The sequence below is a fragment of the Cervus elaphus genome, chromosome 9 (genome assembly GCF_910594005.1).
Source record: "Cervus elaphus chromosome 9, mCerEla1.1, whole genome shotgun sequence".
Lineage (NCBI taxonomy): Eukaryota > Metazoa > Chordata > Mammalia > Artiodactyla > Cervidae > Cervus > Cervus elaphus.
The window spans coordinates 23,908,480-23,930,708 of NC_057823.1; the positions used below are offsets into that span (position 1 = coordinate 23,908,480).

The 22,229-nt window shown below is 54.8% G+C and overlaps 2 protein-coding genes across 6 annotated transcripts; one reads left to right on the plus strand and one right to left on the minus strand.

Annotated features, from left to right (window-relative positions):
* Nucleotides 1-130: 130 nt before the first annotated feature.
* IZUMO4 (IZUMO family member 4) lies at nucleotides 131-3,414 on the minus strand. 2 transcript variants are annotated; one of them, XM_043912116.1, is made up of 9 exons: nucleotides 2,992-3,414; nucleotides 2,823-2,903; nucleotides 2,622-2,693; nucleotides 1,776-1,802; nucleotides 1,604-1,679; nucleotides 1,406-1,453; nucleotides 1,307-1,321; nucleotides 959-976; nucleotides 131-475 (listed from the first exon to the last, which is right to left on the minus strand). In XM_043912116.1, the coding sequence occupies exons 1-9, from the start codon at nucleotides 3,203-3,205 to the stop codon at nucleotides 385-387; spliced, it is 642 nt and encodes a 213-aa protein (XP_043768051.1). In that variant the 5' UTR covers nucleotides 3,206-3,414; the 3' UTR covers nucleotides 131-384. The 2 variants fall into 2 exon arrangements, with proteins under 2 accessions (XP_043768051.1, XP_043768052.1); XM_043912117.1 differs by lacking the exon at nucleotides 1,307-1,321 and having other exon boundaries at nucleotides 246-475.
* A 98-nt stretch (nucleotides 3,415-3,512) lies between these two features.
* Nucleotides 3,513-21,827, plus strand: MOB3A (MOB kinase activator 3A). 4 transcript variants are annotated; one of them, XM_043912114.1, is made up of 6 exons: nucleotides 3,513-3,772; nucleotides 8,817-8,929; nucleotides 13,001-13,088; nucleotides 14,350-14,873; nucleotides 18,128-18,330; nucleotides 20,530-21,827. In XM_043912114.1, exons 4-6 carry the CDS (start codon nucleotides 14,453-14,455, stop codon nucleotides 20,557-20,559), a joined length of 654 nt encoding a protein of 217 aa, XP_043768049.1. In that variant the 5' UTR covers nucleotides 3,513-3,772; nucleotides 8,817-8,929; nucleotides 13,001-13,088; nucleotides 14,350-14,452; the 3' UTR covers nucleotides 20,560-21,827. The 4 variants fall into 4 exon arrangements, with proteins under 4 accessions (XP_043768049.1, XP_043768048.1, XP_043768050.1 ...); XM_043912113.1 differs by lacking the exon at nucleotides 13,001-13,088; XM_043912115.1 differs by lacking the exon at nucleotides 8,817-8,929.
* Nucleotides 21,828-22,229: the final 402 nt, after the last annotated feature.

Sequence of the window (22,229 nt, forward strand, 5' to 3'; positions counted from 1 at the left end):
ATTTTTTTTTTTTGTTTTGGCAGGCAGATTCTTAATCACTGGACATTCCAGGTCTCTGGGAAGCCCTGCCCTGCACCCGGCACACACCTTGCTTGGGTCCCAGCCCACAGCCCCAACAAGGACAGCTCCGGGATGAGAAACATCAGGGATATTTAATCATTCCATCACATGGCTGCGATCCTGCCTGCATCTACGCTGCACTATGTACAAAATCATCTATCTCCCATCCCCTCCTCCCGGCCCCGGCCTGGCCCGGCCCCGGGCTCCAAGGCGAGTGGGGCCCCCAGGCAGCAGTAGGCCTGTTCCACAGGGTCTGGCCAAGACGGTCCAGTGGGGTTCTGGCCCTGCACCACGGCGGGACGGGTCTGGCCGGCCCGGCCGCCCTCAGTGCTGCGTCAGGCACTCGGAGGCGTTTTCCAGAGTCAGGTTGGCCAGGTGTGGGGGCTCCAGACACGTGAAGCTTGGTGATATCAAGCTGCAAGGAGATGGGGCGCCCCAGTCCTTCCTCCCCTGCCCTGCCTTGTCCTCCCTGGGGGTCCTCTGCTGGGGCCTGGGCCCCTCGTCCCAGCGGGGGCATGTAGCAGGGCTCCAGACAGACCCTCGAGCTGGACCTGGACACCAGTGGGGTCACACCCAACACTCCCACGACGGGGTCTGTGAAGGGAGTGGGGCGGGGCAGGGGGGGCACTGGGGTTTTGACCTCTGGCTTAGGCAGAGCCCGCACGGGTCCCTGCGCTTCCCCCCACTGGGTCACTCACAAGGCTGGAGGGGTTCTGTGCATCCAGGTGAGGAGGAGGGGAGCTCATGTTTATTCATGGTGTGATAGCATGGATGTGATTGCAGAGGTGACATCCTGCCTGGCTGCACCCATCCCATACAACGCCCTATCTGCCCCCACTGACCTGGAAAAGTTCACACTGCCCACACTCCCAGGAGGATGGGCCTGGGGGGACCTTACCTCGTATTGGTGTCCATTCTGAAAGACATGACAGGGCCCCGGTGAGCGCTAAGCTTTGGGGGTAAGGCTGTGCCTGTGGCCCTCAGGCCCCTCCATGGGGGCACATGTTCACCAGGGGTGCCCTCACCAGCTCTGACCACAGCCCCGCCACCCACCTGGGCCAGGGGTGGGCTGGGTCTGTGGGGACCCCCCAAGCCAGGATGTGTGCCCTTGAGCTGAGCTCAGAAACCCTGGGAGGTAGAGGCTCGGTCCCCAACACCAGGGCCAGGTGCTGTCTCCTGTGGCTGCCTGGGCACATACTTACTGGTGAGGGCACACGCACATTGCTCTTGGGGAGAGGGGACTTACTTGTGCCACTTATTTCTACAATGACAACAGTTTCGGAGTCAGGGGCCAAGTGGCCTCAATCAGGATACCCTCGCCCTGTGCCCAGCTACCCCCACTCACATGTACTGGAGGAGGCCCTGCACTGCTGTCTCCCACTGTGCTGACGACCTGCGGGAACATGGGCGTGGACACTCAGGGGGCCAGCTGCACGGCTCCCCTCCCCCTTACCCCGGTGATGAGGGGCCCCTTCAGGGAGAGCCTGGGACCCTGTGGGCAGGGGACCCTCAGCACAGGCAGCTGCCCGCGCCTTAGCCCTACTCGCAGTTGTAGCCAAAGCAGACGACATGCGAATCCGTGCAGTTGGTGCAGGAGATAGTCTCGTACTGGAAGATGCCTGCAACACACCAGAGGTGCTGCGGGCTCCCCTCACCCTCAGCCTTGGGGGCCCCAGTGCTGCGGCACCCCACAGCCAGGACCAAGGCTCACTCACCACAGTGACGCTGACAGTCGATGCGGCCTGTGGTAGGGCAAGGGCACAGATGGTGCCTTATTAGGCCTGGCCTGTTCCCCTGTTCCTCCTCAGCCCCTGCCTCCCAGGTTGCCCAAGGTTCAGCCCCTTGTCCATTGGCCACTTAGGTGGGCTCCAGCCTTGTTGTTGTTGTTTGTCTGTGTTGCAGCATGTGGGATATAGTTTGTGACCAGGAAGCTAACCTGGGCCCCCTGCATTAGAAGCATGAAGTCTTAGTCACTGGACCACCAGGGAAGTCCCATTGTTTGTTGTCATTCAGTCATGAAGTCATGTCTGACTCTTTGTGACCCCATGGCCTATAGCATGCCAGGCTTCAGGGCTTCTCCAAGCAAGACTACTGGAGTGGGTTGCCATTTCCTTCTCCAGGGTCTTCTTCCCGACCCAGGGATCAAACCAGTGTCCCCAGCATTGGCAGGTGGGTTCTTTACCACGGAACCACCAGGGAGTCCCCAGCCCCAGCCTGGGATGGAGCAAACCAGATGGGAGGGTGGCAGCAAAGCTCTCAGGCCTCCAGGGACCCATAGGGGAGGTGGCAGGGATAGGTGGGATTTATCCATCAAGGTGTCCTGTTGGTGCCCACTGGATGAAACTGTTACCCCTCCAGGGAATGGCCCTTCTCCCCCACTCCCCCCCTTTTATGGCCTTTCTGAGTCCTGACACCTGGCTGCACCACGCCAGACTCCCTGCTCACATTACTCCAGCCTGAGCCACACCCTGACCAGAGACTGGAATACTCCCATGGCCCTGGGTCCTCAGGCCTTGGGCAGCATCCTCCCCGCTGCCCCGCCAGCCCTCTCCTTTGCTCACTTTCGATGATGGCATTCTGGATGAGGTGAACTTGCTCCCGGAAGATAGCTCGCAGCTCGTTGGGGAAATACCCTGATAAAGGGAGGCGGAGAGGGGGCTGTCAGCCTCCGGCGGTCACACTCAGGCAATGGGTGGACTTTAAATGTCTGGGGGCGGTTGGGCTTTGCCTTAGTTTCCAGCCCGCGGCGATGGGCCCCTCACCCGGGAAGTACATCTTTCCCTGGTACAGTTGATCCATCCTCTGGTACACGGCGGCCGCCACTTGGTTCAGCTTCTCCCGGGCTGGGGCGGGAGAAGGAGGCGTGTGAGCCGCTTGGGTCGGGGCCTGGCAGGGCCGGGGGCTCCGCCCGTGCGGGACCCCCGCACTCACTGATCTCCGCGGGGATGGCCAGGTGCAGCTCCTTCATTGTGTCCTGGCTCCAGTCGCTGAGCAGCGAGCCCGACACGGGGATGTCGCCCACCCACCAGGACTTGAGGTTCACGTGATGGCGGTAGAAGGAAAACTTATCCGAGAAGTTACCATGGCAGTGCAAGCAGCCGCGGGCCAGCGCTGCTGTCAGGCCCAGGCACAGCAGCAGGGCCATGGCCCGCCCCCGCCCGCCGCCGACCAACCGACGGCGCCTCCCGCGCCACTCCCCCGTCCGCCGCGCACCAACCAACGGCGCCCCCGTGCCACAACCCTCCGCCGCGCACCAACCAACGGCGCCCTCTCGGGAGGAACACGACCCCGCCCCGCCCGCCGCGTAGGCCTCGCCCCTGTAACGGGCAACAGAGGGCTCAGGTTCCTCTTTCAGGCCCCGCCCAGGAGCGGCCACTCCAAGAGGAAGCTCCACCCCTTTGTTGGTCCCGCCTCCCGACCGCGCCTGACGCATGCGCCCACAGCCATTGCAAAGCTCCTCCTTCCAGACGGGCCTCCGGGTTCGAGGCCGCGTCTCTTGCTCCCGGCACACAGCAAGCTCCGCCCGCAGGCCTCCCCGGCTGTTTCCTGGGAGGCCTTGCCCTGGAACGGAAGTATATCCGGTGAGGGGCGGGGCGGTCGTGTGCGAAATTACTCCGGGCCTGGCAGCGAGGCCGGACTGGCCAGCGGCCCGGGAACTGGGTCCAGCGGCGAACTTGACCCAACTCTTCCGGCAGCAGGAGGCAGGCGGCAGGTGAGTCCTCAGAGAGGCCAGCGCGCCCGGCAGGGAGGTCGGGCCCCTCAGAGGGGCGACCGCGAGTAGCAGGGAGGCCAGGTCCCTCACGGGGGCGAAGGCGGGGAGGCTGGGTTCCTCAGAGGGGAGACGGCGGGGAGGCCGGATCCCTCAGGGGAGTGACGGCGGGAAGGCCGGGTCCCTGAGGGGGGCGACCGCGAGCGGCGGGGAGGCCGGGTCTCTCAGAGGGATGGACGGTGATGGAGGGGCGGGAGCCGGTGGCGGGCCCTTGGTGGAATTAGTGGTTACCAGGGCCACCCCCTTCTGGTATCAATAACCAGGACCCCACCTCCTGGTTTGGATGGAAAGTCCACAAGATTTTAGGGCCCCCAGCGCACTTTGACCCCCGCCCTCTGAAAGCAGTCTTCCTGGTCCCCAGAGCCCCTGAGCAGTGGGCACGGGCTGAGCGGGAGGTGTTTTAATGTTGGCGCTGCCCACTGGCTAACCCCCCTGCTTCATCTCTTCACTGACTGTAGGGCTTGCATTTGCTTTAAATGACTATGTACTTTACTAAATGTCACCGAAAAGGGAAGCTGGAGGGTGACTGGAAAATACAGAGAGTCACAGAGCAGAAAATAAATAGCCAGTGATGCTCGCACCCAGAGAGCCATTGCTCATTTTGGAGTAAAAGTCTTCCATTCTTTATTTGCAGGTGCTTTCTACCCCTTGCATCTTTTTTTTTTTTTACCTTTTTATAGAGTCTTGGTTGACACCCAATCAACTGCATTCATTCAGAGATACACTTGGATAAATTTTGGCATGTGATACACGAGCATTTTGCATATTTCACCCCACTGCCTGTCTGCACTTTGTGATCTTGGACTTGCTTCTGTTACCAGTGGTCTCTACTAGCCTCTTCTTTGTTCCTCCCTCCACCCAACATAAAGTTCAGGGACTCTTATGAGCCCATTTTACAGATTCAGCCAAGAATGATGAGTGATGCCAAGAATCCCGGCCCTGGCCAATGTCAGGATAGGGCGCTGCAGCCTCCCAAAGCCCTGAGTGCCCATCCACCTCCCACCCACCCCAAGTTCATGGTAGCCTGTCATTGTCTGTTGTACTGATTATGGAGTGAAGCAAGTGGAAGTCTTGACTGCCCCACCCCAGCCTGCCCGCACCCTGGGGCACCCTGTTTCTCCCCTCCCTTCTGAAGGCGCCCTTTGTTTACGGGGAACCTCAGCCTGCTTCAATCCAGAGCCTCTCCCCTCCCCAGAGTCCCACCTCAAACAGCACCTGTCCCACTGCTCCTGTCCTGATGGCGACAGGGGTGGTTCCCCCTTTTAAAACCCTCCAGAGCTGAGCTGTCGGGTGCAGTAGCCACTGGCCATGCATGGCTAGTGATCACCTGAACGTGGCTACTCCAAAATGGGATGTGCCCTTCGTGTAAAATACACAGCAGTCTCTGGAGACTTGGAGTGCTAAGGCGGGGGTGGGGTAGGAGGTGTGCAAAATAGTTCCTTAGTATTTTCTATACTGGTTAGATGTTAAAGTGATATTTTGGTGCTCTTAGGCTCAGTAGTATATATATATATATATATATATATATATAATCAATGTTAAAATCATTTGTTTCTTTTCTTTTTGTTACTTTTTAATGTGGCTACCAAAAAGTTAAAAAGCACACATGCAACATGTATTTCAGTGTCTTCCAAGGCATTTTTTTTTTTAATATTTATTTGACTGCATCAGGTCTTAGTTGCAGCAAGCAGGATCTTTTTTATTTGTAGCATATGAACTCTTAGTTTCTGCGTTTAGGATCTAGTTCGCTGACCAGGTTTCCTTGCGTTGGGAGCACAGAGTCTTAGCCACTGGACCACCAAGGAAGTCCCATGGCATTTGTTCTTTATGCCAAGATGTCTAAATGTGTTCTTTATTTATGCCTTTTTCTTAGGATTCATCATTTTCTGCTTCCTATCTGTGGCTTTAGTTATTTCTTAAATGGGGTGAGCAATTCACAGGATTTAGCCAAATGCTTGATGTGTTGTAATTGATAAATTTGTGTTAGCTATAAGTTTTTAAATTGGTTTTACTTTTATTTATTTATTTTTTGGTTGTCCTGGGTCTTTGTTGTTGCTTGGACTTTTCTCTAGTTAGGGTGAGTGGGGACTACTCTTCATTGTGGTGTGTGAGCTTCTCATTGCTGTGACTTCTCTTGTGAAGCACAGGCTGTAGGTGCATTGGCTACAGTAGTTGCAGCACGTGGTTTCAGTTATTGTCACTCCTGGGCTTAGTTGCCCCTTCATTGGCAGGCAGATTCTTTACCACTGAGCCACCAGGAAAGCCCAAGCCACCAGGGAAGCCCCAGTAGTTTTTTTTAATAGACTGAATTTTTCTAGAGCAGTTTTAAGCTTGCTGCATAATTGAGTGGGAGGGACAGGGGATTCCTGCATGCTCCCTGCCCCCCCGTTCGCACTGCCTCCCGGTTATCAGCATCGCCCGCCAGAGCGGGACATTTGTCACGGGGATGAACCCCCAGTGACACACCCGTCAGCCAGCACCCAGGGTACATTTGGTGGGTCCGTGCTCAGTGGTGCGTGCTGTCTGAGTTTGGACAGATGTGCACTGACACATACCCATCATTTTTTCACACAGAGTAGTTTCACATCCCTAAAAATCCCCTATGCTCCACCTATTCGTCTCTCCTTTAAACTCCCCACCTCCACAACGGCCCCCCACAACCACTGATCCTCCTTCTGTCCCCAGAGCTCAGCTCTGCCTTCTCCAGAACATCATAGAGTGGGAATCACGGTGTCACCTTCTCACATGGGCTTCTCTCACTCAATGATGCACATTTACAGTTCCTCCTGTCTTTTCGAGGCTTGACAGTGTACTTTTTTTTTTTAACTTCCCTAAAGGAGAGAGTATGTCTATCATCTCTCAAATCTGGACCATGGTGTTTGCCCACCAGGTGCCCCAGATAGCTGTGACAAGCTGAGTTCTAGGTGTGCCTCTCTCTCAACAAAAGTAGAAGTGGTTGTTTCAGTCCCGAAGAGGGTTCTTGGAAGTACTATTTCAGTTCCTGGGCTCGAGATGATTCATATTCCTAACAAGGTTAAGGCAGTCTGTTTCATATGTGATGATGCTCCCAAGCCAGCCAAGTCCATGGAAGAGTCAGCCATTAACCATCATTCCGGGAGCTGCTCTCCCATCTCCAGGGGTTCTTGAGATGGAGGTTGAACAAAAATTCCCCAAGCAGCTGGCTTGGAACTTGGGTTTTTACTCTGGGAACTTCTGGACATGCCCCAGCTGGTGAACTCCTGACTTCCTAGAATTGCGAGGTTCAGGCTGCTTAAGCAAAAAAGGGGAATCTGACTTCAGAAACCAGGTTCTGGGAAGGAGACTGTCATTCCTGTGGCTGCTGAGTCCTAAATAAGACATCCAGGGCTGGGCTGCTTTCCATGGGGGCCACCCTGGGCACTCTCAGTGGGGTGGGGAGCAGCCTCCCCGGCCCCATCTACTCAGTTCCAGGAGTGCCCCATCCCCCTGTGGCCCCTGGGGGGCAGGGTCACCGCATTTGAGACCCACAGCTGTAGCTGAGCATGGAGGGGGCTCTCCCAATGCCTGGAGAGAGTGTGGTGCCTGGTGGATACCCTCCCCACAGACTGGGGTCAGTGCACAGGCAAGTCCCGAGGACCCTGATGTCGAGAGGAAGTTTCGGCAGCCAGAAAAGGTGGGGCTTGTGGTGGATGGAAGTTTGGAGGCATGGTTTCTTGTGTATTCCTCTTTCTGACACTCAGGTCTCCAGTCAGTCAGCCACGCAGTGAAGGCTCCTGCAGCTTTGAAATAAGTCCTCAGAAGGAAGAGGTGTGACTCCTGCATGGACACACCACCCACAGCCTCTCCTGCATTTCTCTCCTTTCTGTCCCCCAACTCCCAACACTGTTTTGTTGAACGGAAAATCTAAAAAAAAAAAAGAAAATCTGTGTTTGCCCCCGCGGGGAACTGAGACAGAGGGAGGAGCTTCAGAGGAGAATCATGGCACTGGGCCATGGACGCCTGGCAGCCCCTCTTTGTCTTGGTAGAGCAGAGAACAATAGAGGTGGGGACAGCTGGGCTTAAATCCCAGGCCATCTCTTATCTGCTGTGGGCTCAGGGCTCTCAGAGGCACCAGGAAGGGTCCCTGCTGTCTCACCCCCAGCTTCCTGTGAGGCCAACAATCCTGGTCATCTCATGGCTTGTAGGGCTTGCAGACGCATCACCTGATTTCTGCCTCCATCACATGGCTGTCTGTGTCTGTGTCCAGATCCCCCTCTTTTTGTAGGACAGGGTGACCTCAACTTAAGTACATCTGCAGTGGTCCTGCTTCCACATGGGATCACTTCACCTGTTAAGACTTCAGCACATCTTTTGAGGGGGGATGTGATTCTGCTTATAAAAGGGCAATAGGAGATAACTACTGATGGGCATGGGGTTTCTTTGTGGGGTGGTAAGAATGTTCTGGAATTAGTTAGTGGTAATGGTTGCATACTTCATGATTTTACTAAAATCCATTGAATTGTGTAGGTTTCTAGTTGTGTGAATTATATCTCATTTGGCTTTTGTGGGGAATAAAAAAAAGGATTACTAAGAGGGCTGAACTATAGCGAGCCCATCTAAAGCACCTGGCCTTTGTTGTGTCCTTCAGGACTCAGGCAGCCTCCCCACCCAGGGAGCAGTCTCAGTATTTAAACACAAACATTTACACGATGGGAGACAGCCCTGAGGCACAACCACCTTTAACAGGACAGATCCTGGCCATGAGCATCTTCTATCCAGCCACTAAGGCTGCCAGGCCAGGGACAGGATTTACACACAACAGTGGCGAATGTCATCAGCCAGGCAGGATGTAGAGGCACCGGAAGGAAGTGGCGATGGGGCTGAGGTATAGCGGTTGCCAACAGGAACTGTGTTTTGTTTTTAGAAAAAGAACAGGGGTGGGTGGGTGTGTGCTGGGGCAGGGGAATTTTGTCATTTTAACCTTTGTCACTCTTGGAGTTTGTAAGTGCCGCACTCATCTTGTGTGCAGGAAGACCCAGGGAAGCCCCTTGTGCTGGATTCCGAGAAGCCTCTCCTGGTTTTCCCTTTGCTGCCCGTGGAGGTCTTCTAAGAGTGGGCAGAAACCCAGGATCCCCGGAAACGGTACCTGGGATTTTGGTGGGGGAAGGGGGTGCCGCAGTGACTCCCGGGTGCTTCTCAAGGAAAAGGCACTTTCCAGTGGTCACCCACTCCTTGGTCATAGGAGCCCAAGGGAATGTGTTTTGTTTTTTTTTTTTTTTTTTGGGAATGTGTTTTGGATAGAAAGCGCTATTTGCTTTTGATGGGAACTCTGTCTATCCAGGAAGTTTTTAAAAAATCATTGCTTCCACTTAAAAAAAAAGCAACCCTCCCACTTTCTCAGGAGACAGAAAAGTAGGCAGGAGCCTTATAAGCCCGCTTCACCACCCTGCCCCATCTTCTAGAACCATCCTGGCACAGGTCTGGTCCGTGGCTTGACGGGCTGTAGATAGAGCTGTGAGGTCTCTCGGGACAGTGGGGTCCCTGTCCACTTCTCACCACCCTGCAGCCTGTGCCTGTCTGACAGGTCACATGGCCCCAGAGACCCCAAAGTCAACAGAAGGCAGCAGCGGGGTGCAGGCAGGTTGCATTTTCTTGGGGTTGTGGTCTCTGTGAGGGTGAGAAGGCCGGCTATAGGGCAGATAAGGAGCCTGGACACCTGGGTGCACAGAAGCAGCTGTGGGGGCCCGGGGGCCAGCCCAGGCCAAGGCCACTCTGCTGGATGAGGGGTAGCACCCTGCTTTGTCTTCTCATGGCCAAAGTGAGGCTTCGTTCAGCCCGGGCAGAAGAGTGTTTAGAGGCTAAAGCGAGTCATGGGTGAGAAATGGCTGGCAGGTGGTAGGTGTGGGGGAGGGCAGCTTGGCTTGCTGGTCAGTCCACACAGGGTGACTGTCCCTTGACCTGCACTTGGAGTAGCCCTGAGAGCTGCTTGGTTTACAGATGAACCACCTGGTCAGGTTCACGGCCCCTCGGCAGTTAGCAGTCACGGTGGAGGGGGAGGTGGGTGGAGGCGCAGGGTCCCCACCTGCCACATCTAGCACAAGTGCCCTCATACAGAGGGGTCCCAGCTACCCAGCACAGGGGACACGACTAGTCTCTGCAACAGAGGGTCAGGGGGTGGCCTCTTAACTGGGGCCTCCTGGGGGTCTCAGATCTTCCACATTGGGAGAAAAGTGGCAGATGGGCTATTTGTGGCTGCCCTCCCTTTTTGGAGGCACCTCTTCCTGCCCTCCAGGCCCTAGGCACAGGTCTGTACCATATCTCCAGAACCAGGGAGGGTCAGAAGCGGAGGCGCCTACACCAGACTGCAGGCGCAGCAGAGGTGTCTGGTGCGGGAGCAGCCCCAGCCAGGAGGGACTTGGCCCTGGATTTGGGATGAAGAGTGGAGTGTGGGGCAGGGGAGGTGGGTGGCCAGGCAGAAGGGACCACAGTTTTATCCCCATGGTCCAGGGTGCAAACACTGACTCCTGCTACCAGCTGTGCAGCCTGACAGTGATTTACTCATTAACTGGGTAGTAGTTAGCCGTGACCATTAGTAGCTAATGGTTAGTACCTAGTCACCATCTTCTAGCCCAGTGTTTCTCACCTGGGGTGTTCCTGCCCCCATAGTGCTTCACCTCCATAGTGCCCAGGATGGCCCCGATGTCAGCAGTGGCAAGTCAGTCTTCCCAGCTTTAAAGTAGGGTTCTGCTTTGCTCCATGGGTTACAGCGACTGTCTCACTGGGCGTTAACCAAGGTGGCAGGAAGTGATGCTGGTGGCTGGGGCCTCAGGGGCAGCTTTGGGGAAGGAAGTGAAGGCTCTTCTGGTCTCTGGATGGGCCTCCTCACTCAGAGCACAGGTGGCTTCCTGCCCCATCGCCAGGCAGCCTGTCCGCGGTGAGCGTTCCCTCTGTCATACGTGAGTGCCTACATCTTTCATCTCGTGTGGTCCTCTGTGTTTGTGCTGTCACCTCACACGGTAAACAAATTTTACAGGCAGTGCCAGCCTCAGCTTGAACCCAGAGGGAAATGGCCTCAGTTCTTTGCGGTTCCCAGAGCAGCAGTTCAGCCCACACTTGCTCCGTCTCCTCACCCTACTTTAAAAATAACAGCTTTCCTGGCTGTCCCTTCATGTACCAGACTTTCCGCGTTTCACGTGTGCATTCCACTGTTTTCAGCCCATTCACCACCTCTCTCCAGTTCCAGAACATTCTGTCACCGCAGAAGAAACCCTATCCCCATCAGCAGTCACCCTATCCCTTGCCCCAGCCCCTGACAACCAAGAACCCACTCTCTGTGTCTGTGGATCTGCCTGTTCTGAACATTTCCCATCAGTGGAATCACACCCTGTGTCCTTCCTTCTGTGTCTGCTCCTCTCACTGAGCATCGTGTTCTCAGGGTCTGTCCACATGGTAGCGAGCGTCAGGGCTTCTCTCCTTTTCATGGCTGAGTGATGCTTCCATGTGTGGATCAGCTCACCCACTACTGGGCATTTGGGTGTCTCCACCTTTTGGCTGTTAGGACGCATGCTGCTGGACACACGTATGTACAAGTTTTTGTGTGGACATGTGTCGTCCACGTGTGTCATCACTTGGATGGACACTTAGGAGAGAGCTGCTGGTGAGATGGTAACTGCATTTTTTTAGCTGCTGGGCTGTTTTCCACAGCAGCCACCCCATTTTACATTATCCCAGCAGTGCAGAAGGGTTCCTATTGACTGTCCTTTTTGATTACTCCATCCTCGTTGGGGGTGGCAGGTCCCTCCCCTCCTCACTGGGCTCCCTACATCTGGCTCCATCCCCAGATGCTCAGCCTCTGTGTTTTGCATAGTTCATGCTGCCTTGAATCAACCTTCCGGTACCCACAGTGTCAAGTGGGGCCCAGAAGAATGAGCAGGCTTCACCTCCCAGTGGGGAGGACAGATGGTCCCCAGCCTGCGTGTAACTAGGGCTCAATTGACCCATTTGTGTCAACTGTGAGTTACCCTCCCTGGCGTTCCTTCAGATGTTCTGCGTAGCCTCTGTCTGAGTTTCCAATGGCCGATGTAACAAATCACCACAGACTTTGTAGCCCAGACCACACAGATTATTCTCTTACAGTTCGAGAGGTCAAGAGTCCAGCTCAGGCCTCTCAGGGCTAAAATCCAGGTGTAGGCAGGGCCGGTTCCTCTGGAGGCTCCTGGGGAGCATGGGCTCCTGCCTTTTCCAGCTTCTAGAGGCGCTGCATCCCAGGCTCACAGCCCCTCCCTCCATCCTCACAGCTAGCAGAGCAGCATCTCCTGTCTCTCTGCCTCTGACTCTGTTAGCAGGCCCTGTGGACATGCAGAGGACACAGACGGGGGAAGGAGGTAGGGTCAGGGTTGCACCTGCCCCACAGGGAGAGGCGCTGGACCCCGCCTTTGAACCCTACCCTCCACAGCCCATGCTCCAGAAGGAGGACTCTGAAGGCTCAGCTCACCGCCATCCCTCTCCCTTTAGACCAGAGCAACCTCTTTCTTTTTAGATTCTCATAACTCAAGAGTCAATCATTCCTGGCTCTACGGGCAGGACACCCTGGCTAGAACACTGGTATGAGCTCTTCACATTATCCATCCAGCCTCTGGAATTAACCCAGAGGCTCACGTTCTCAAGGCGGCCACTGAAGGCTGGGCCAGGGGGCCCAGGCCAATGGGGGCCACTCTGATTTCCGGCCCGCCGACGTGTAGAAGAGCCAGGCCTGCAGGAGATGCTGGGCTCCAGGATGTGGTGGGTCGTGACTCAGCACTTACTAACCACATGCTGAGGTCCTTCCCCTCCTGGTCGCCCCGTCTGGACCATGGACTTGGGTGCGGACACGGGGGAACTGGGCTGAGGTGACCAGATCTGGCTGCCTCAGGCCCATCCCCCGGCACAGCTTCTCCATCACTGAGGTCAGCCTGGTGGCATGACGTTGTCCCCTGGGGGTGACGGGATCCCTGTACAAGGACATGCGAAGTCCTTTCAGACATGGGATGTCCAGAAGTTTCTGATTGTGAATGTAGGCTGTTCGAAGCCCCTCAGTTTGTGGCAGTTTGCTGCACAGAGTGCTTGGTCTGAAGGGTCAAGCTCCAAGGGCCAAGAAACTGATTCCAGAGGGGTGTATTGCAGCATTACGTGTATATTACAACATTACGTGTAAGTGGTTTTTCATCTCACCAGGAGTGTGGCTGCGTGTGCTGGAGCCCGGCCTGGGCAGTGCTTCCGCTTCCTCAACCCAGGCCACTTCCCCGTCTGCTGCTGCTCCTGGGTGAGCTCCCAGGATACCCCCACCCCACCCAGTTCTGGCCAGGTCCACACTCCTGGGAAAGCATATGTACCCCAGCCAGAGATGGAGATAAGGAGCGGTGGGCCAGTGTGGCCATTGGAGAGGTGATGGTGAAGGAGCAGCACATGACTGGTCCCAAGTGTGAGCCCAACCCAGGCTCCTTGTGCTTGATTTCACCCTTTCACACCCCCTGAGGTGGGGTCTACTACTCCCAATGTGACAGGGAAGACAGGCAGAGCAGAGGCTTGAGAGGGGCCTGTTCATCAGAGCAGGGCCATGGCAGTGCAGCCCCCACACTAGGGCCTCGCCCCCAAAATGAGCGGCATCTGTCACAAGACCAGACAACTTGTGGAGGCATCTTCACTTAGCTGGTGCATCGGGGTGGGTAGTGTCCCCCAGATTCATATCTGCACCTTGGACGTGGAGCTGTACAGATGTTAAGCCAGAGAGCTGAGGGCACATGGGGTTATGGAGGGCCCTGGTCCAGAGACGAGACTGGGGCACGAGACACAGGGGGAGCAGAGGCAGCAGGAATGCATGCCCTTCCAGCCCCGGAGCCCAGAAGCCCCACAGTCAGAGTATGGGCGGAGCTAGTTCCTCCTGGGGCTCCCTCCCAGCTCCACCAGTGCCACTGCTCCTTGGCATCGCCTGGTTTGTAGACCCATCACTCCATCTCTGTGTCCATCATCACACGGCCTCTTTTTTTTTTTTTTTTTTTTAGTTCTACCACTTTATTGCTACCAACCCATTTCCCTCCACCCTTGTGCACACATGCTCAGTCATGTAATCCCATGGACTTCAGCCCGCCAGACTCCTCTGTCCATGGACTTTTCCAGGCAAGAATACTGGAGTGGGTTGCCATTTCCTTCTCCACACACGGCCTCTTACAGGGACATTCATCACTGGATTTGGGGTGCCCGGGTAGTCCAGGAATAGGGCTACCTAAGATCCTTAATCAATCTACAAAGACTGTCTTTCCAGATAAGATTCATTCGCAGGTCCCTGGCTATGGGCATCTCTTCACAGAGGCTGCAGGGGCCCACCCTCAGATGGCATGTGGGGCCAGCAGCTTTCTCTTTACCAAAAGCCTCTGGGCACAGAGGGGATGTGCCAGGGCAGTTCTGTGTGCCCTTTTGTTGAAACTCAAAGCCACAAGTCCCAGGAGCATCCCCAGTCTGCCCGCTGCTGCTTCTAGAACAAGGTTTCAAGAAAGGTCATGATGTTTCCTTTTTGTGTGTTCCAGGTCTGAGGGAGCCCTGGGGACCTGGTGACCTACCTGTCGTGAGCGTCCTGCCCAGCCCTCCCCTCAGACACCTCGTGGGGCGCGTCCCGGGAGTGTGGCCAAGATGTCCAACCCCTTCCTGAAGCAGGTCTTCAACAAGGACAAGACCTTCCGGCCCAAGCGCAAGTTCGAGCCAGGCACCCAACGCTTCGAGCTGCACAAGAAGGCGCAGGCCTCGCTGAATGCAGGGTTGGACCTGAAGCTGGCCGTGCAGCTGCCCGCTGGCGAGGAGCTCAACGACTGGGTGGCCGTGCATGTGGTGGACTTCTTCAACCGCGTCAACCTCATCTATGGCACCATCAGTGACGGCTGCACCGAGCGCTCCTGCCCCATCATGTCAGGCGGCCCCAAGTACGAGTACCGTTGGCAGGATGAGCACAAGTTCCGGCGGCCCACGGCACTGTCGGCCCCCCGCTACATGGACCTGCTCATGGACTGGATCGAGGTGCAGATCAACAATGAGGACGTCTTCCCCACCAACGTTGGTGAGTCTCTGTGCTTTCATGTTCTTTTAGGGTCAACTTTATCGGGATGGAGTCCACACACTGCTACATCCACCCATTTAAAGTGCATGGTTCAGGGGCTTCCCTGGTGGTCCAGTGGTTAGTACTGCATGCTTCTGCTTCATGGGGCACGGTTGGGGAACTAACACCTCACATGATACATGGTAAGGCAAATTAAAAAAAATGCAATTCAGTGGCGTTATAGTACATTCACAGTGTCATGCAGCTGTCAGCTGTAATTAAATCCATCACCCTGGAGGCTTCCCTGGTCCAGTGGTTAAGAATCTGCCTGCCAATGCAGGGGACATGGGTTCCATCCCTGGTCCAGGAAGATCCCACATGCTGAGGGGCAACTAAGCTTGTGCCCCACAACTACTGAGTCTGTACTCTAGAGCCCATACTCTGCAACAAGAGAAGCCTGCACACTGCAACTGGAGAAAGCCCACGTGCAACAATGAAGACCCTGCGCGGCCAAGGGAAAAAAAATCCATCACCCTTAAAGAAGCCCCATCCCCTTCAGCAGTCACCTGCACCGCCTCCCCAAACCCTGACAACCAGGAACCCACTCTCTGTGTCTGTGGCTTTGCCTGTTCTGAACGTTTCCCGTTGGTGGCATCACACCCTGTGTGTCCCGTGTCTGCTTCTCACACTGAACGTCGTGTTCTCAGGGTCCATCCACATGGTAGCAAGTGTCAGGGCTTCTCTCCTTTTCATGACTGAGTGATGCTCTTGTGTGTGAAAGGACACATTTTGCTTCAAGCAAAGGCTTCCCTGGTGGCTCAGATTTTAAAGAATCTGCATGCAGTGCAGGAGACCCAGGTTCGATCCCTGTGAGAAGAGAATGGCTACCTCCTCTAGTATTCTTGCCTGGAGAATTCCATGGAGAGAGGAACTTGGCAGGCTACACTCCATGGGATAGCAAACAGTCAGACCCAACTGAGCAACTAACACATATAGTTAAAGGATCTTGAGATAGAGAGACAATTCAGGATTATCTGAGTGAGCCCTAAATGTCATCACAAGGTCCTAAAGAGGAGGCAGAGGGAGACTCGTTACCCAGGGGGGCAGAAGGCAGTGAGGCGATGGGAGGGAGAAGGGACCATAAGCCCAGAAAAGACAGGGCCGGGTTCTCCCTGGAGCCTGTGGAGGGCCCAGCTCTGCCTGCAGCTCAGGGCACCGTGTGGACTCTGGCCTCAGGACCCGGGAGAGAATTGGTGCTAGTTGTCCTGAGCCACTGAGCGGTCCCAGGAGACAGCAGACATTCTCACGTTCACCAGGGCTGCTTGGTGTCCTGGTGGGCCGACTGCTGAGGAGGCCTCAGGCCTGGCTCTGGGCTGCTGGCATGCTATGTGCTTCATTGAGTTTCTCACCGCCAGGCCTCACTCACCGTCTGTACAGTGAACCATGTTGACTCTGGCAAGGGGCTTCCAGGGACCCACCTGGGAAAAGGCCATCCCATACTTACCACTTTCCCGAAACAGATTCCTGGGCAGTCTTCTGTCAGGTTGCCTGGTCCAAGTCTACACCTTCTCCCTGTCATCCTGAGTTACTGCTTTGCTAGGACCATCTGAGGCCCCACAGCTCCTGAGGGGTCCACCACCTAGAACTCAGACCTGCCTCGAGTCAGTGCTCACCCACCAGAAAGGAGAGCATGAGAAGAGCAAGAGAAATGAACTTGGCAGATGGTTAGGGGCCGCCTGGCCCAGGCCATATCTTCCAGCCCTGTCCACAGACCCCAGGGCCAGCCTCACCCCTCGGCCTGGTTCCACCCCCACCCCCACCCCCAGTGGACTGAAGTGCTTCTCTTTGCTTGTCTGCAGTCTTCGTGGACAGCAGGTGCACCTTAGACGCCCTGTGAACATGGTTTTTCCCAAGAGTCAAGTATTCTTGGACTTCTCTGATGGTGAAGAATTCACCTGCCAATGTAGGAAACACGGGTTCAATCCCTGGTCCGGGAATATCCCACATGCGGCAGAGCAACTAACCCTGTGTGCTTCAGCTACTGAGCTCATGCGCTTAGAGCCTGTGCACTGCAACAAGAGAAACCACTGCAACAAGAAGCCTTGCACACACAACTCAAGAGAACCTGCGCTCAGCAACGAAACCCTAGCACAGCCAAAAATTTTAAAAATTAGTTTAAAAAAGGGTCGAGCATTCCTTCTGTTTAGCTCTTTTCTCCTGTTGGATGGAGTCAGGAAACCCAGAGGCCTCACTGATGCTGAATGAGCCTTCTGCAAAGGCACATCCCCAGACACCCGGCCTGGAACACCAGTGCCATCAGTGGCATGGGACACGCATACACACAGGAGGGAGCTGGCCAGGAGCATGATGGTCAGTCTTAGAGAAGGCCTTTCCCATTTGCCTCGTGCCTCCACACCCTGGGACCTGCCTCTGGTGTGAGAAACCCCCATTCGGTCTGGTTGTCCCTGACCGGTCGCTGACACTGCCCCTCGAGCTGCTGAGCACACGGATCCTGAGCACCTACTTGCATGTCTTTGGGGATTTGCTCGCCAACCAGCAGCTGCCATTCCATTTTCTGTGAGTGTGTCCCAGAGCATTGTGGCTGTCCACAGGCTGGGTGGTCGCCAGCCCTGGAGCCCCTCTCGTGAAGGACAGGACCTGTCCGTCCTGGTCTTGGGCAGCCCCCGGTGGCGCTGGTCAGATTGTGTGAGGGCATAGCATCTTTCCCCTGGGCCGAGGAAGACACGAGGTGGGGAAGGGCATGTGGGTGCAGCCCATGAATGTGCCTGATGCCAGAGAGTCACCACCAGCTGAGTCAACAAATCTTACCACGATTTAAAAAAAAAAATTAAAAAATAGAAATAAAATGTATTAAATTCAGTAATAGAAAAACAGGGTGCAATATAGTGTGTGTATGCAATTAAGTTAGGATGTGTACATTCAAATATAAGCAATACCATGAAGCATACTTAGATGGAGCGATATAAATATATTAAGAGAAAAGCATCAAAGTCCAGAACATAGGTTTTTATGCATTGCCCAGTTGTAATCCGAAAAATAAATGTAACCAGAAATAGACACAGAAGCCTGTAAGCCGCCCGGAAGCGGGATGTCAGGTCCACTGCCCGCCAGATGCGGAGGGCAGGCAGGGTAGGATGTCTGGGCCTGCAGGACTGCCCCTCCCTGCCCCCTGGGCGCTGTCTGGGGCAGAGAGGTGCAGGTCCCGGAGGGAAGGGGAAGGGAAGGGAAGCTGAGCCATGCCCGTTGCCCCGCAGGCACGCCGTTCCCCAAGAACTTCCTGCAGGTGGTGAAGAAGATCCTGTCGCGGCTCTTCCGCGTGTTCGTGCATGTGTACATCCACCACTTCGACCGCATTGCGCAGCTAGGTTCAGAGGCTCACGTCAACACCTGCTACAAGCACTTCTACTACTTTGTCACTGAGTTCGGCCTTATTGACACCAAGGAGCTGGAGCCACTGGTGAGCGTGGGTCGTAGTGGGGTAGGCAATCAGTGCGCGGGGTCCCCCCATTACCGTGGCCCAGAGGGGTTCCTGCCTGCAGCTGCTCCCCGTTTCTCTATGGGAGCAGCCAGCCCCGCTGGCAGGAGAGCAAGGAGCTACTTTTTTTCCTGGTTTTTTTTTTTTTTTTTCTCGTGGAAGGTGCTTTATTTCATTTATCAACAACACGGGGGCGGGAAGGCCCAGCTGCAAGACCCTGTTATCACAACCAGCCTCGGGCCCCTGGTTGGCGATGGGCCCAGCCTGCACCATTCCTGCCCACGGGAGGTGGGGATGTGCCCTGGCCCCCACAAGGGGGCCCGTCCCCAGGTCCCCTGGGAGAAGGCGTCCTCTCAGCCCAACGGGGACCGGGATGGCAGGTGGTGCACCAGTCCCTTTTTCCTGGTTTTAATTGAGGTAAACTTTACATATGGTAAAACCACTGATATAAAAATGAACGATTCAGTGGTGTTTAGTACATTCACAGGGTCATGCAACCCTCACCTCAATCCAGTTCCAGAACCTTTCATAACCCCCAAAGCAGTCCTCTCCACATCAGCAGTCCTCTCCACATCAGCAGTCACCCCCTCCTTAGCCCCTGCAACCACTCACCCACTTTCTCTCTGGGGGGATTTACTGAACTGGTCAGTGTTGACTCCCCACCCCCCAGAAATGGGAGATTTCAGGTGCCTGACTCAGGTCCCGTGGGCTGTGACATGGAGCCTGCCTGCCATACTGTGTTACCCAAATGGCTCTGAGCAGGACCTGCAAGGTCAGAGGGCACAGGTGGTTGCTCTCCCAGTGCCCCCCAGCTGCTGCCACTGTTTACAGGGGTCATTATAAGAAGTGGGAACATCTCCCCAAGCTCAGAAATGCTGGAACCTTCCAGGGACCGGGTGGTGCCTGGGTGTGCAGGTCTGCTCCTGGGAGACAAGATCATCACTCTGGACACCCCGCCCCAGTTGTGCCTTTCCTGGCAGGACCCTGGGCTGCATGTGGGCCTTTTGGGAGGCCGTCTATCTGAGTGTGCTTGGCTTACAGCCTTGGTTGGTTTCAGGTGTGCAGCACAGTGACTCCGTTATACATGTTCTGTTTCACAGTCTTTTCCATTGTGGTTTATCACAGGACGCTGAACGTAGTTCCCTGTGCTATACAGTGGGATTTCACTGCTTATCAATTTTATATACAGTAGTGTGTATCTGTTAATCCCAAACTCCTAATTTATCCCTGTTTCTTTTCCCCCTTATGTCTGTGAGTCTGTTTCTGTTTCATAAATAAGTTCATTTGTGCCATATTTTAGATTCCACATAGAAGTGATATCATATGGTATTTGTCTCTCTCTGAGTTACATTGCTAAGCATAATGCCCTCCAAGTCCATCCATGTTGTTGCAAATGGCATTAGTTCATTCTTTTTCACAGCTGAATAATAGTCTACTGTATAGATGTACCACATCTTCTTTACCCACCCCTCTGTTGGTGGACATTTAGGTTGTTTCCATGTCTTGGTTATTGTAAATAGTGCTGCTATGAGCATTAGGGTACATTTATCTTTTCAAATTATAGATTTCTCTGGGTACATGCCCAGAAGTAGGATCGCTGGATCAATCTATGGGACCTCCGTATTCTCCATAGTGGCTGCACCAAAATTTGCGTTACATGTGACCTTTTTTCCTGGTTCCTTCCATTGCTTTGGGTCTTTGTGAAAGGCTCTTATTTGACAACTTTTAAAAACCTCTAAAAACATCTCAACATAGCTTTTTCATGTTTGTATATTCCCTTGTAGGCTCTGGCTAGTAGGAAAGGGGTTTCCCTCTGGGGTAGTGGAATGTTCTGGAACCAGGTAGGGGTGGGGGTTGTCCACCATTGAGGAGGACAGTTCATTTTATGTGAATCTCACCAAATACGGAAAATAGTCGTGGGCAGTTTTATGATACGCTCATGTTTTTTCACTTGGTGTCCTGATCCCGTGGTCCTTTCTCCTGCATTGACACTTAGAGTTCTTTCTGGAGGCAGAAACGGTGACCCTTCTCATAAAGAGCCTGCCGCCTGGCCTGAGGCACATGCTGTCTATGCCCTGTTTAGTAAGGTTTGTGTTAAATGAGGCCCGTGGGCCCCGTGAGACCACATACTCCGACTTCGCTTTTGTGTGTGACTCCTGATGTCCTGCTTGTTCTTAACAGAAAGAAATGACCGCACGGATGTGCCACTGAGAGCCCTTGGCCCTGTCGTCTCTGCAGCCACGCCCTGGGGGCCTGCTCCAGCTACGCGCCACATCTCCAGCACAGGGACCAGTGTTTTCTAGCCCAGCAGATTCTGGGCTGTCAGGGTTGCATCCTCTCTCCGGTTCCAAGGTGGCAGCAGCCATTAGTCCGGTCCTCTCTGGGCCCCCGTCTCCTCAGCTGTCACATCACGGGGGAGATGGAATTTGAACTCTGTGATTCTCTGTGTTGTGAGCAACCAGGAAAACCCACTTTGTTTGGAAACCACTTGCATTTACGAGGAGGCTGGTCTACCTTGGGTCCATCTCCTGACCAGCCAGCATGCTCGGCCACGGGCTCCGGGGCCCAGTCAGTGAGGCCGTGACCACGCAGCACTTCCCACCACGGCCCAGGTCTGGTTTCGAGCGGTACAAGGGCCTGGCTTCTGTCCTCCCCGCGTCCTCCCCTAGCCACTTCTGTCGGCCGTTCCTCCAGGACCCTGGGCTCATCCATCAGTTTCGCAAGCCTGCGCCTGCATCCCATGTTTCTTGGGGCCCCTTCATATCACATAAAAGATTGAATTTTTATAGTTTCATTTACAACTGCTGTGAGATGTTACTAGGAGGAAAAAAAAAAAAGCTTTTTACCTACAGGTAGTCCTCCCCTTGCCCTCTAGAAAAATGTCCCCTTTTTGCCATGAATAACAGGATGAATCTCCCAAGGAGCACCTCTACCTGGGTGTACAACCTTCGAATTTCACCTAATGCCTGCCAACATCATATGGAAACCCTTTGTATGCCCCCCTGCCGCCCTCGCAGTGACTCTGGGACCAAACCCCAGCACCTTCTCCCTGCAGAAGTTGGAGCGGGGGCACTCCACCAGCCACGGCCCTACCCACACGCAGCATCCTTGGTGGCCTTTGGCCACGGCAACCCTGCCTGCCCAGGCCATGCTGGTTCTGTTACCTCTAGGTGTCAGGGAGAGGGCCCACCACCGACACCAAACAAGTGCAATTAACGAACACAACCTGGGCCTCAGTCCTTCAGAAGCCGCAGGCCCTGTTCCTGGAGGCCTGGAAGGGCTTTATGAAACCGGCCAATCGAATGTAGCTCCTTTTAAATGCAGAACCACAACCAAATGCCATAACCACTGTGCCTCTCCAGGTCACCAGCCAGGTCAGGGAAGGCAGTGGGACTGTGAGGGGGAGTTCCCTGCCTGCCCTCTTGCACCTGTGGGTATTCCCACAGGGACATCAGAATAAACCAGCCTCCTTACCTGCAGCTGATGACTGTCATTTCTGTCTTCCTAGAGTTGGAACACATCACCACAATTGTCACCAGGGTGCCCTCGTCCAAGGGGCAAAGAAATCTTCGCCGTCACAATGGTTTGTGGCCCCCCAGAGTGCCCAAGTAGATGATCAGACACACAGCATATTGGTGGGACTAGAATTTCACAGGGTGCCCGGCATCTGGAAAACAGGCTGAGAAGGCACCCACCTCTCTCTCCCGCTTCTGCTTTCTCTTGCATTGCTCTAGACACTTAGCAAACGTGATTTTAACTGTTGTCACTTCTCAGCCTTCTGGCTGAGATCAAGTGATTTTAACTGTTAGCTCTTTGCAACATGAAAGACACTGCAGAAAACAGTGCAGAAGAGTAGAGTGAGAGGGAACAAACAGAGGGGT

Coding starts and splice junctions, on each gene's coding strand:
- IZUMO4 (XM_043912116.1), bottom strand. CDS start 3,205: ATGGCCCTGCTGCTGTGCCTGGGCCTGACAGCAGCGCTGGCCCGCGGC. Junction 1,803..2,621: donor CCAGAATGCCATCATCGAAA/GTGAGCAAAGGA, acceptor GCCCTACCACAG/GCCGCATCGACTGTCAGCGT. Junction 1,680..1,775: donor CGACTGTCAGCGTCACTGTG/GTGAGTGAGCCT, acceptor GGTGTGTTGCAG/GCATCTTCCAGTACGAGACT.
- MOB3A (XM_043912114.1), top strand. CDS start 14,453: ATGTCCAACCCCTTCCTGAAGCAGGTCTTCAACAAGGACAAGACCTTC. Junction 14,874..18,127: donor CGTCTTCCCCACCAACGTTG/GTGAGTCTCTGT, acceptor GTTGCCCCGCAG/GCACGCCGTTCCCCAAGAAC. Junction 18,331..20,529: donor CCAAGGAGCTGGAGCCACTG/GTGAGCGTGGGT, acceptor TGTTCTTAACAG/AAAGAAATGACCGCACGGAT.